Source organism: Mytilus californianus, unplaced genomic scaffold, assembly GCF_021869535.1.
Source record: "Mytilus californianus isolate M0D057914Y unplaced genomic scaffold, xbMytCali1.0.p SCAF_10, whole genome shotgun sequence".
Classification (NCBI taxonomy): domain Eukaryota; kingdom Metazoa; phylum Mollusca; class Bivalvia; order Mytilida; family Mytilidae; genus Mytilus; species Mytilus californianus.
In genome coordinates, this window is record NW_026262582.1 from 32,182,894 (window position 1) to 32,197,055 (window position 14,162).

Consider the following 14,162-nt stretch of genomic DNA (forward strand, 5'->3'; position numbering starts at 1 on the left):
TTGAACGTGTGTTATAGGCCCGCTTCGAAGTTCTTAATTGTCTTATTAGAACCGAAATAATTCTATCATGCCATGCTCTATGCTTATTTTTACATGGGTATTCATTTTATTTGTCAACATTTTACACCTCGCATTCGCTCGGTTTAAAGATATTGACAAATATAATGCCTACCCATGTTAAAATAAGCATAGAGCATGGCATGAAAGAATTATTTCTTAATTTAACTGTTTAGATAATTGAATAGAAAATTACAGTTTTATTAAATAAACATGACTAAATTACCCAAGGCTTACAAATTTCCTGGCTTATAGCTTTATACGTGTGAACTGTGAAAGCTTTATTATTAAAACAACGGCTCTCAATAACTCGAATACGCAATGGAAAATAACAAAAGTAGACAAAAAGACAAACACGTTCACAAAACAAACACAAAACACTGAGCAATGCAGATCACACCAAACACTATTGGCAGTGTCAGGTGCTTTGGAAGAATAAGCAGAACACAATGGAAATTAAATTAGTCAGCGTTTCTGTTTTGAAATGAATTATCATTGATTTAACACATGAAATAGTATGGAACGCCAAAACTATTTTATTATACCAAGAGGACATTGATATGGTTGGAAATTTCAAATAATGAATTACTATTTTATTATATCCATTTTCATTATATGATGTGCGTTTGTCATTATATGATGTGCTTTTACCTTTATGATGTGCACTTGTCATTATATGATGTGCAAACACCTTTCTCATGTTTATATGGTGTCTAGTTGACATTATACGATGTGCAAATATCCTTAATGTTGTGCAAATATCCTTATATGATGTGGTAATATACTTATATGCTATGCAAATATATTTATTTGATGTTAAAATATACTTATGTGATGTGCAAATATCCTTCTACATTTGTATTATGTGTAAATTTACTTATATGATGTGCAAATGTACCGATACGATGTGTAAAGATCCTTATGTCATGTGCAAATATATTTATTGGATGTTCAAATATACTTATATGATGTGTATTTTCCCTTATATTATGTGCAAACATCTTTATATGTTGTGGTTGTGTCATTATATTATTTGCTTGTTACATTTTATGATGTGGTTCGGTTTACTTTATAATAAGATGTCAAAACGTCATTAAATGCATCGTTGTTATGGTCAATAAACATAATTACGATTAGAACGATTAATGTCTACGTCATAACTGATTCCGATCTGCTTCTCTGGAATTAATATAAACCCGGCTCAATTTTGTAGATATAGTTTGGAAATTGTTTGAGATTTGAAAAAAAGATAAACATTGCCACGTAAGAACCAGAGGACAAAATCACATCTGATATGGTTGGAAATTTCAAATGATGAATTGCTAGGTTTAGGTCTTTGAGATGGGTCTACAATAGTGAATATACGGTTTAAGTTATTATATTATTGGTCCTCGACTATGTACCGGGCACCTGGAGTTAAAATATTTCATCTACCACAGGATATTTTGCATTTTGATGCCTACACCGTAGCGTAGGGGCATTGAATTTTATCCTTTTCCATCTTTGCGTCCGTTCGTACGTCCCGAAATTGGTTTCCGTTCTCTAACTTAAGATTGCCTTAAATATTATGAAACTTATACACAATGCTTATTACCACACAACTCAGATCAAGTATGAATTTGGGTAGCGTTACTTTAACCGTTCTTAAGTTATGTCCCTTTATAACATTAAATGCAAGCGGGGGCATTATCTGTGTCCCATGGGCACATTCCCCATTTTTTTTATTTTTTAATGCTAGTTTACTGTTTCTAATCTAGATGCTCTAGCCTCCTATCAGCTTTCGAAAGTGCAATTGTAAGAAAAAAATGAGACAGTGCAATTTAACAAATATCAACGTTTCAAAACATTTCGGATGAAAATTTAGATCCATCGATACAGGAAGTAGTTGAAGAATTTCCTTGCTGTGGCGAAAATATGAAAAAACAACTTGTATGCAAAAGACAGCCATACAGGTATATTCATTCCCTCTTTTTGATACGCTTTATCTTATTTAATTTCCTAAAATAATTAAATCAAAGTCACTTTTAAAGGTATTTTATAACAATAACTACAAAATTTTCTACTCAGGTATAATTATACAGGTATGAATAATTGATGATTGACTGATTGATTGATTGATTGATTGATTGATTTTGATTGGTGTTTAACGCCACTTTCAGTCTTATCATGTTATTTCGTGGAGGTCAGTTTTTATTGGTGGAGGAAGCCGAAATGACCGGAGAAAACCACCGCCATTCGATAGGAAAACTGAAAGGGTATTCAATTTTTTATAGGACCGCAAAAATTTTGCGGCTGATTATTGGTATGGCGATGTCGAAATTTGGTTTCCAGACAATAACTTGAGTATAAGTGTATGGATCTCCATCAAATTGTTCCACAATGTTTCTTACTAAAAAAAGAAGGTTTGGATCGATCTTAGGGGTTATGGCCCTCAACGTTTAGTCTTGTATTCTTGGGGTTCTTTGATATTCTGAGTCTAACGGTGTAATTAAGATTTTTTTTTTATTTTAGGCCTCGTTTCCATTCATGATTAATCGTAAATCTCATGATTGAGCATGTAGATCAATGGTATTTAGATAATATCTTGGAGTCAAAGTTGGCATTTTTAACATGTAACTATTTGCATTAATATTTGATAGATTGTTCTTTTATGACCCGGAGATGCGTAATCAAGGGACCCACCACCCTATATTTCCCCATACAATAAAAAATATAAAGTTTTGGCTCCGCTCCAATCAATTGTTAAATAAGTGGTTGTCGTTTTATGCTGCATATCATATTTGTTTTTCGTTCTTTATTTTGTACATTAATCAGGCCGTTAGTTTTTCTCGTTTAAATAGTTTTACATTTGTCAATTCGGGGCCTTTTATAGCTGACTATGCGGTATGGGCTCAGCACATTGTTTGTATTATATTTAATGACGATAATAGATCACATGCCCTTACAGGCCTGTTTGACAGTAATAGTTTCTGTTAAAGACCAGTTGGGATTCTCTGGTTTTGTCGGATTGATACACACCTTCAAACATTTGATGAACAGAGATTTAAATGGAATTTGTCAGATCTTTGTACCTGTTGTAAGCAAAGCTTAGACATATAATCGGTATTTTAATCATATTGTCTAGGGTCTGACTATTTATCTTTTGTCGGCGGGAGAATATGTATTTTCTTGGGCTCATGACAAACATATTTTTTCGACTTCAATAGAATTTTTTTTTTAATAACAAGATTAGTTTTTAAATTTCATTGTTGTTGCATTTTTTTTCTCATTTTCAATGGAAACAATGCAAACTAGAGTTTTTCGCTTCCCCTTGGAAATAGATAATGTCTTTTTCAAGAAATTTGGAGTCGGACAATTAAAAAAAAATGCATGCCTCTCGGTCGGTACATATGCCTTTTTACAAAATGTAACACTTCGGTGCCTTGAGTCTGGAGTTGTGTATAAATAAAGGCAACCGTAGTATACTGCTGTTCAAAAATCATAAATCGATTGAGAGAAATCAAACATACATAGAAACGAACTATTTGATAACAACTGCCATAATCCTGACTAAGTACCTGTCACGACATTTTATGAAAAAATGATGGGTTGAATCTGGTTTTATGGCTAGCCAAACCTCCCGCTTATATGGCAATGTTTTAAAATATCGCTAAAACGACAAAACTATGTGACAGAAATACAGCACAAAGAAATGCAAGAACACTTAGCACAGAGAAACGCACAGTTTAACAACATAATAGTAGTTACAACATGTAAAGCGCAGAATAACAACGAACATCTTCTATTAACGACAGCACAGGACATCACACACAGTGACGTATTTTTGTAACGAAAACATAATCTTGAAATTTATACATTAGTTTAACAATACTAGTCCAAACAATTATCATGATCATGACGGTATTAAAAGGCTATTTTAAATAAATGGTGTGACGACGTCATAATTATTTGGACTAACCCAATACTGTATCCATGGAAAATGGAAGTAAACTCGACTATACTGACAAATATATAAGTATATTTGCTCATCGTATAAGTATATTACCACATTATATAATAATGTTTGCACATCATATAAGGGTATTTGCACATCATATAATGACAAGTGCACATCATATGGGTCATTTTCAAAAAATGTCGAATTTTCAGTATACCCATGCTAAATTTTTTATTTCTAATGGAAATTTCAGTTGTAATTGTTTAAATGAAAGCTTGTAGGATTTATGATTCAGAACATTAATAATAAACACGATTTACATCTATTTTCATAAGATTAAAATGTATTTAAGTCCGATTTTTGGGTAATTTGTGTGCGTACAGTTTCAGAAAAACGCATTTCAAATGATTTGTTTCCGATTTTCTGATCACCTTGATATCTGCAAAAGGGACTTTTTAAGAACGTTAATAATTACTCTAACGAAAAATCGTAGCTTCTTTATCATTATATGTAACATTTTATCTACGAACTTAATTCAATCCGCGTACATGAAGTTCATGTCCATCCTGTTACCGCTACTTAAATCAGCCGTTAAATTATTCTCCCTATGAATATTGAATTAGTCAGTGTTGATTTCAAAAGTGCAAAGTAACATTTACATTTAACACAGCACGTTGCTTGAACGACAGTGTAGAGAAAAGAAATTTCAAGACATTTAGTGAAAAAAAATAGAGGGTACTTTTTTCATGTCTATGCTGTTACCAACAATTTTGATTAATTACACCAAAAGTATACTTGTAAAAAGTGCAATAACGTGTTGGAAACCAAATTCACAACAGAAAAACATTATCACCTCACCAAAGGGAGTAGTTATTTCACAACAGCATTCGAAAATTAAGAAATTTGTCTATCCTGTTATGTCTATCCTGTTACTATGGTTGCTATGGTTACAGTAACAGGATAGACAATTGTAGACAGAAACGAATTAAAAAAGTTTATCATAACATATAGTTGTAAACAGAATGAAATCTTTCGTTGTTTGAACTCATCTTAAGGTTATAACGTCTTAATCTTCCCAATTTAGCATTTGCAGGTGCAATACTGATATCGGTAACAGGATAGACAAAAAGGTAACAGGATAGAACTTTATATAGTGATATATCATTAACGTACGTTCCTGTTACCAATGAAATAAAGACAAAAGTAAACTAACATGTGAGGGATTTACTTGATGTTGGGTTTATTTGAAAGAGAGAAAAAATGCCGAACAATATGAATAGCTATCTTAGACTTACATTACTGGTGGTAATTTTTACAACCTTTGAAAACCAAATTTTAGAGGCATTTTTCAGTACAACCTGGAAAATTGGCAAATAATCTATTATTTCACAAAATGAATATATATAGAAGTTTATTCTCTTGAAAACCATTTAATTGGCTACAAAAACAAGCTTAAAATTTTATCTAAACCTTTTCTTAATAACCCAAAATTTCTTTTGAAAATGGTAACAGGAGAGACAAGATATTGTACCACCTATCAAAAAATGTTTCAAGATATTCTTGTATGACATTATTAAGATTGCATCTTTTAATATGTTGTTCTATAAGTCCTGTTTGTTTTGATTTGCTTATGTAGAGGGTGTTTTGAATAAGTAACTTTTAATAAATTTTTCAATTTCAAAATTCGACATTTTTTTTAAATGACCCATTTAAAGGTAAATGCACATCATATAATGGCAAATGCACATCATATGATCAATATGAACTTCTCCATTACCTTACAAAATTATTTTCATTTACCTGTGTACAATATTCTATTTTGCGGTGTTTTGTTCAAGGTTGTGGTTGTTTTTCTGAAATTGTTTAACATATCACCCCTTATTTTACTTATTTTGTATTTACATTGTGTCATAGATCAAATTTATTCGTTCAGTGTATATTCAATTGTTTGTGTTAATATGTCTTTTAATTGCGTTAAGCCATTTCAATTGATATTTTATAGTGTGTCTTTCTATGTTGTGATGTTACACTATTGTTTCAGGTAAGAGTGGTGGTTGGTACCTATTAAAACGTTCAAACCCGCTGCATTTGTTTGCACCTGTCCTAAGTCTGGAACCTGATGTTCAGTGGTTGTCGTTTGTTCATGTGGTTCATAAGTGTTTCTCGTTTCTCGTTTTATATGGATTAGACCGTTGGTTTTCCCGTTTGAATGGTTTTACACTAGTCATTTTTTGGGACCCTTTATAGCTTGTTGTTCGGTGTGAGCCAAGGCTCCGTGTTGAAGACCGTACTTTGACCTATAATGGTTTACTTTTACAAATTGTGACTTGGATGGAGAGTTGTCTCATTGGCACTCATACCACATCTTCTTATATCTATTAATAAGACAGTGGTGGCGTGCCATAACATAGGCAAAATCTATTTGTTCTTAATGTGCTATAATCTTGATAATGCACAGCTAAGGTTAACTATACTGCGTAGTTCAAATGTACTCTTTATCGTTAGGGGCGGACCAAAAAGTTATAATTTAAAAGTTAACAACCTTTACTACTTACATGTAAAGGCATATTTCCCACTTTTTTTCCACTCCAAGAAATATTTCCCTGGAGCGTTGGATTGAATAACGTCCGAATATTTGAGAATCGTTCATTTACATTTATGACGTCATGTGTTAAAACAGTTATTGACCAATCAAATCGGTATATATTATTTAATCTACACGGTCGGGATGACCCATTAACCCGAAACCCTACGTCGTGTGGGTCAAGTAGTGTTACCCGAGCCGTGCAGATTAAATGTCATATACCGGTTGCTAGGTCAATAACTGCATGTATAACATAAGCATATTTATAAATTAACTGTTTACCAATATATAGAAATACTAAGGATTTTTAACCGGATTTCCAAATTTAGATATGTTGTTTCCTGTGACTAAATAAAGGTCAAGTTCAATTTTCACGATTTTAGCTTTTCTCGTTGTTGAGTTATAGCCCTTTCCAGTAGACAAAAGTGGTACTTATTATGTGATGTAGTTAATTCCCTTTGAACATAAATGGTTTATTATATATTTAAAGTTTGATAACACTAAAGTCTTACAGATAAGTTTTATAGATTTTATAAAGACATTGTACAAAATGTTGTATTAATGATAAATGACATTTTGGATTTTTTTTCTTTGGTAAATTGGTTGAAGAATTTTGTGGTAGGTTTGTTTGTTATTCTGTATTAACCAATTTTCTGAATGATATATATATATATATATATATATATAGCATTCAGAAAATTGGTTTATACAGAATATATATATATATGATGAAGTGAACTCCTTTAAAAACTAAGCTTATATTGTCTATTAATAAACATATATTTAGATTTCTGATTTTGGGCCCAGTTTTCAAGTTGGTCCAAATCAGGGTCCAAAATTAAACTGTGTTTGATTTCAACATAAATTGAATATATATAGGGTTCTTTGAAATGCTGAATCTAAACATGTATTTATTTTCATTATTAATTAGATAATACTACATTGAGTTCCAAAGGGTACTAAATTAAACTTTTGTCTGATTTCATCAAAAAATGAATTCTTGGGGTTCTTTGATATGCTGATTTTAACAATGTACTTAGATTTTGGATATTGGACCATAATAGGTAAATGTCCAATTTCAAATTTTCCAGTTCTTTGACCACATTCATTTTGTGTCACAAATAGGGATGTCAACTCGGCAAAGATTTACTAATCGAGTACTCGTTGGATTTACCGAGCGGTAAAACATTTACAAAATGGAAACACAAAATAATACCCATTTTATGTATTGTGGGTCGTTGCCTTATGAACGTAAAACCCTCAACATTATTACCTAGGACTAGATAATAGTCAAAGAAATTTAATACCATAATTAATAGCTCATTTACTACATGTACTAATTATGTAAGTTGGCAATAATCTTATCAAATAATTAACTAATATCTATAGAAAAATGATTACTCAAACTACAGTATTTGGGAACCGTAAAAAACACATTTAATGATCACCAAAGGGGTGATGATTAGAACTTACTGATGCCTGTAATAATTTATTCTTATTGAAAAATATTATCTTGTCAAATTTTTCGTGGACGAGGCGATTGCTCAACTTTGTTAGGTAACCAACAGTCCTGCTGATGAAAATATATGCTAAATCTGTAAGCCTTGGAAAAGTGCTCATGTTCATATATCTTACCTCTGTTTGGAGGAACTTTAAATGACTGTTAAACGCAAACATTCGAGTCGTATTTTAACTTTTATTAATTTTGATTAATATTTTATTTCCCGGGAGGCGCTCTCAATACAAATATTTTTTGTTTAAGCTTAAGAAAGCAATAACATTCTACCAGGAAAGCGATTATTCGATTATCATTTTGGTAATCGATACTCGGTACTACCGAGCGATACTCGAATACCCGAGTACTCGTTGACATCCCTAGTCACAAACCTATGCTGTGTCAAATATTCAATCACAATCCAAATTCAGAGCTGTTTTAAGCTTAAATGTAGTGTCGATACTTGCTCAACTGTTCAGGGTTCGACCTCTGTAGGAAATCCGGTTTGCTATCACTCTGACAGCCTCTTGTATACTCCTGAAATATATTTACATACCTGTATTTTGCAGAACTTTTCGGTGTTTTGAGTCCTCAATACTCTTCAAATGTCACGGTGTACTTTATTTGGCTTTTCAATTTTTTTTTAATTGACGTCCCTTGTGAGTTTTATGCAGACGTAACATGAGTTTGGCGTACACAATTATGAGCCAGGTATCTTTTATGAGTTATTTTACAACCACTGGGTTGATGCAACTGCATGTTTGATGGTATCATCACCCCATTACTCAGGACTTCTGTTTCAACATGAATCATCATTGATGTGATCATATTTATAAATAAACTGTTCACCAAACTTAAATATACTAATTATATATATGGATCTGCTATCCCATGAATAGATCAGCATATCTGTATTTAGCAGAACCTTTGGGAATGGTGGTTCCTTAATGCTCTTCGACTTTTTACTTTATTTGGCTTTTCAACTTTTTTATTCGAGCGTCACTGATGAGTCTTTGTTTACGTAAATGGATACAATCTTAAGAACAAGAATAGATAGAGAAAAAACTTCAAGTTAAATAACGGATCAGCTAGAAAAAGACCTACAAAAAAAAAATCTACATCACCGAAATAACCAGTGGACAACTCATACGAATTTATGCCCTGTAGTGATGAATTTTGGCATTTATTACCTTCTTTAAATACAAATCTATATTCGATAAAAGTAAACTGTAAACAGCTAAATATATAAGCATGGCAATATCTACAGTCCAACTAAATGCCAGAAACTGACGAGATGAACTTGAATGTCCACTTAATTACTCGTTAGAATTGTCAACTTATATTTTTCCTCATTAAAACCCCCCGTGTTTGGTGGAGTTCGTTTTGCTCAGCATTTAGTTTTCTATATTACGTTTTGTGTCTTTTGGTCATTTTCTTTTTTTTTTTGCCATGGTATTGTCAGTTTATTTTTGACTTATTAGTTTGAATGTCCCTTTGGTATCTTTCGCCTCTTCTTTAATATGGAATCTTTAAAAGCCGTAAAAGTAATATTATAATACTTAAGATATGCTTTTTCACATTAACCATATTTTGAAGGCACAGCAAAGAAATGTTGATACACTTAAAATATATATTTTTACTTTAAATAATGTGTAAACGAAAGGTTTCGACCATATGTTGAATACCAGATAAGCATTATAGACTTTTTTTTCTGTTGCGTGAACTTGTTTTTTTTCCTTGTTCGTTCTCATTCGTGTTTTACCATGTTATTGTCATTTTATCTCGACTTGCGAGTATAAAATGCCCCTTTGTATCCGGCGCTTCGTTTTTGAATAAAATTTTACCAAATTTGTCCAATTGACAATGACATAATATCTTTTTATCTTTATATTGTGAGCACTCAACTTTACCCGTAACCTTAGACAATTGGTTAATAGCACAACATAAGAACAACATATACAAAAATCACTTGACTTGTCAGATTGCCACGAACCACAAAATACAACTAGCATAAGGACAAAAAATAAATACAAAGTACTGACCAAAGAGCACTCGCAGTTACTGGTATCTAAGTATTAATCCGTAAACATCTAACGGATTTTATATAAAGTTTACCTTAGATTTATTGGTTATTAATTTAAGGTCCTTTTTATATATATATATACAATGTATCTTCAACTGTCTCTGTGCTTTCAACATTCGGCATTAAGTTTTTCTGGTGAAGATTTATCCAGAAAAACGCGACCGGTGCATGCTTATTAAATGTTATTTTCATTTTTGTTCACACTCGTATATTAATGCATATTTAGTTATAATTTAATTTAAAAACAAAATCAATAAAACTATGGATAAAACAATGTACAAAACCTTACTACGGTGTTAAACTGATATCAATAAAGAATTTGTTTATCAAAAAGATAAAGGGTTTCATAAACGTTACCGAAAAACGAAAGATATGATATCCAGTTAAAGCCTTTTACCTGTTTCAAAACCTCGTCTAGCGTACTTAAATAATTAAGCATCTATTCGGACGGTGTTCTAAAATTCTAAAATTTTAGAGTCAAATAACCACGCCATTTAATTTGTATCTTTGAAAGAATATAATAACTCTTGGTAACGAAAATCCTTAGTTTTACAGGAAATCACATATTTTGTTCATTGAAATGTAAGACAACAATACAATATTTGTAGAACAAATAAGTTTTCAAGTATAAGAAACACCCTCAACGTCTATAAAAGGAAAATTGATAGTAGGAAACTAAACATATTTTTGTGTCTTAAAATTTAGTATGAAGTTTCCATTGTGAAGCAGAAATATCCATACCAAGGGAAGGACAATATTCGTTAAATTTATCAAGCCAGTTTTCTTAGAGCATTTAATGGGAAAATTGTCATTTATTTAAAGTAACAATATTATTAAGATGTCTTTTGAATTTTAAATTGAATGTTTTTTTATTTTCATTTATTAACTTTTATGCTTTAACATGTTTTAATGAAGGATTGAAGGATACACCAGTGTTAAATTATTTATTAAATACAAATATATGTCCAGCTTCTATAAACGTATAATATATAAGGAGCACAATAGCAGAATGTATAACACATGTAATATTATTGAATATTTTGTAGATAGTATTTCATGGAATCTTCACACCAAGCATCCTGTATTTAAAAGAGATGTACAGCTTGAATGTCATATTTCAACCAAATTTAAATGTTGCAACGAGTTTACCCGGAAGTGGTCAAGAGGGAAAAGCTATGACTTAATTGTAATGAACGGTGTATCCCTAAACACAGCAAAATACAAAGAATACTTAAATATTTCGGCAAATACATCTACTCTTACGATATACAAGTTCAGTGAATACGATGTCAATATTCCCTACGAGTGCTCATACGGTTTTGATTCTGCAAGCCATATTTTGGAATTAACAGAAGAAAATTTTGAATGTATGTATGTATGCACGTAGGTGATAGGTAGGTAGGTAGGTAAGTAAGTATGTATGCATGTATGTTTCTTTGGTGTAAATGTATTTGTTTTGATCATTAATCTAGTTGTTATTTACTCCCCAATTCCCGCCTTTCTGTATTTGAACAAATACTTGGAAGTATGTTTGGAATTGATTTGACGTTCTGTATGCGCATTCAATAGCTTAGAAGCACATTTGATCGTTTTTGGCAGCAGATGATTTGATTCCTATTATTTTGTTTTTTTAATTTATCATATTTTATTGAAATCTGTACCTTTGTTAGTTGGAAAACATCAAGTACCGGTACCTTATCCTGGCCTCGTTAACATTAGTCAATAACATATTCATACAGCTGTTAGTATTTGTTAGTAATCTACTTACAATTTTCCATTCTTAAAAAAATATATACCAAATGAGTAATATAAAAACAAACTTTACCATTAAGATTATCAAACAAATAATTATCTTATATAACTAATGCACAGGTTATGAAAAATATATAGTTTGTGTTGTTTTAGTAGTAAAATATAAAGATATATGTGTTAAGTATGTCTGAAGATTTTTTAGTACTCAAATAATGAAAAAAAACCAGAAACAAGAAGAAAAAAAAAAAAAAAAAAAAAAAAGAACAAGAAAAAATAATTGAAAGTAAAAATAATCAGAAGAATTTCAAAGAAATTAAAAGTTGTTTTGTTTGTTTTGGTTAATTATTTGCACAGATGAATTATATAGTATTTTCTCATATAAGAGCCAATGTATCATATGACAATTCTGTTTCTACTAATTTATGTACACATAAACATTGTTAATAATAACTGATCATTCATTGAAAAGAATGGCAAAACTATTCCAACTCTTGTCAAAAATATCTATTCGTTTATTTTTTAACAGCAATTAATTTTTCAGTGCTGTATAAAGACTTTATTTTACTTTGCACTGCCTGCGGGGGGAAAGGGGGGGAATCGATAGTTTACCTTAAAAAAATAAAAATAAAATTGAAATATTCCTGAATAGAAAGTAATAAACGTTTATTTTTTTGCGTATTCCAAATATGCATATATCAAATATCAAAGATGTCGTTGTGTCATATTTCAAGTACTATCAAAATCTCTTTCTTGTGGTATTACGTGGAGTAAATGTCATGGATAACAAACCCACTAAAAATGCATTAAAAAAGCGAAATTTAAGGTAAATTCAAAAATGAGGAAGTCCAAACCCTTAACTCTCGACAATATAAACCAACCGAAAGAATGAACAACTACTGTCATATTCCTGACTTGGTTTGAGCTTTTCCTACGAAAATGGGGGGTTAAATTTGGTTTTGTAATTAGCTAAACGTTCCACTTGCAAGAAGGTTGTTTAAAGTTCATTTATATTGACACAATTGTGTAATAATCTCAAACAGATATAATTGCCAATACTAATTGCGATCCAGAAACCTAAGGTGTGTAAACATACAGTCTGGACATGTAACACAACTGACGTACGAAATATAAACAAACATAAAAATATCTGAGGAAGTCGCCAACAAAACAGTTAGTATTTGATAATGCAGTATACATGGTATAGCAAAAATTAATGGTAAATAAACTTTCCTAGAATTTGATATTTTGTTATACTTTGGAAGTACAGTAAGTAAGTAAGGAGCATTTTTTTTAGTGATAAGTTTAGCAACTTAAATTCATAGAAGAATGTCGTTCGAACCTCTCAAAGGTTTTCCTTTGCATGTTATCAGCACTTGATTGTATTTTGATTTGATATAAAATTTGTCCCGTTAAATATTCACACCAAATCAGAACTAGATCTGTACGGGGATCTTATTCTAATTACGAAACAGACAAGTAAAAGTATCTGACTAAAATTGTCGGTTTTAAAGATAAGAAAAACGCAGAATGTTTAGACTATTCTGAGACAAAACTAGACATGTATCATACTTTTCAGCATGTTAAAATGAGAAAAATTGGTTACTCATAATCTTGTGATTTTGTAGTTTTGCGGACATTTAGGAATAATTCAGTACATGTACATACATATTATCTTCGGTTCTAGAGTAACGGATCTCTAGCTTTTTACAATGCCGTTAAAGACATTTAATGTAAGCTTTTGTTGTCAAATAAACTATGTTTCATGTGAGGTAATTAGCATGTTTTGAACAGTCTGTTTATGTATTACTTTAATGTTTTATAATTTGCAATATTCAGTTATTTGATATACATGACTGGGGATTGGGTTTTAAGATTGCATGTATTTTTGTACTTGTAACGCCCAGAATATATCCTGATACTCTTGGCATTGAGAATAATTGATATTGCGTATAATGTGTTAAAGTGACATAATACTTCTGTTAAAAACTGTAAAGACGGTTGTTTTTTGCTAGATATGTTGCCATTTGTTTAATAAGGCATTGGTATTCGTTTGAATCCTGTAAAAGTCAAATCAGAATATACTAAAAACCCTTTTAGTTTGTTTCTATTAGAAGAAGCTTGGGTTCTTTGTCAAACAGTAATATGTAATAAGTAGTTTCATTATTTCAATCTCACAGTTATCAATTATCGCATGTCCGAACTATACATGAGTGGTTTGAAAAAAAAACCCAAAATACCAAACAAACTTAGTTTA

General features: G+C 31.1%; 1 protein-coding gene across 3 annotated transcripts in view; it reads left to right on the forward strand.

Annotated features, from left to right (window-relative positions):
- LOC127717947 (uncharacterized) overlaps window positions 1–14,162 on the forward strand; it is a 373,820-nt gene that overhangs the window by 350,852 nt on the left and 8,806 nt on the right. For all 3 annotated transcript variants that reach the window (XM_052223827.1, XM_052223829.1, XM_052223828.1), the window contains one exon: window positions 11,203–11,523. In XM_052223827.1, the coding sequence (XP_052079787.1) occupies window positions 11,203–11,523 (321 nt within the window). The remainder of the gene's footprint in view (window positions 1–11,202; window positions 11,524–14,162) is intronic.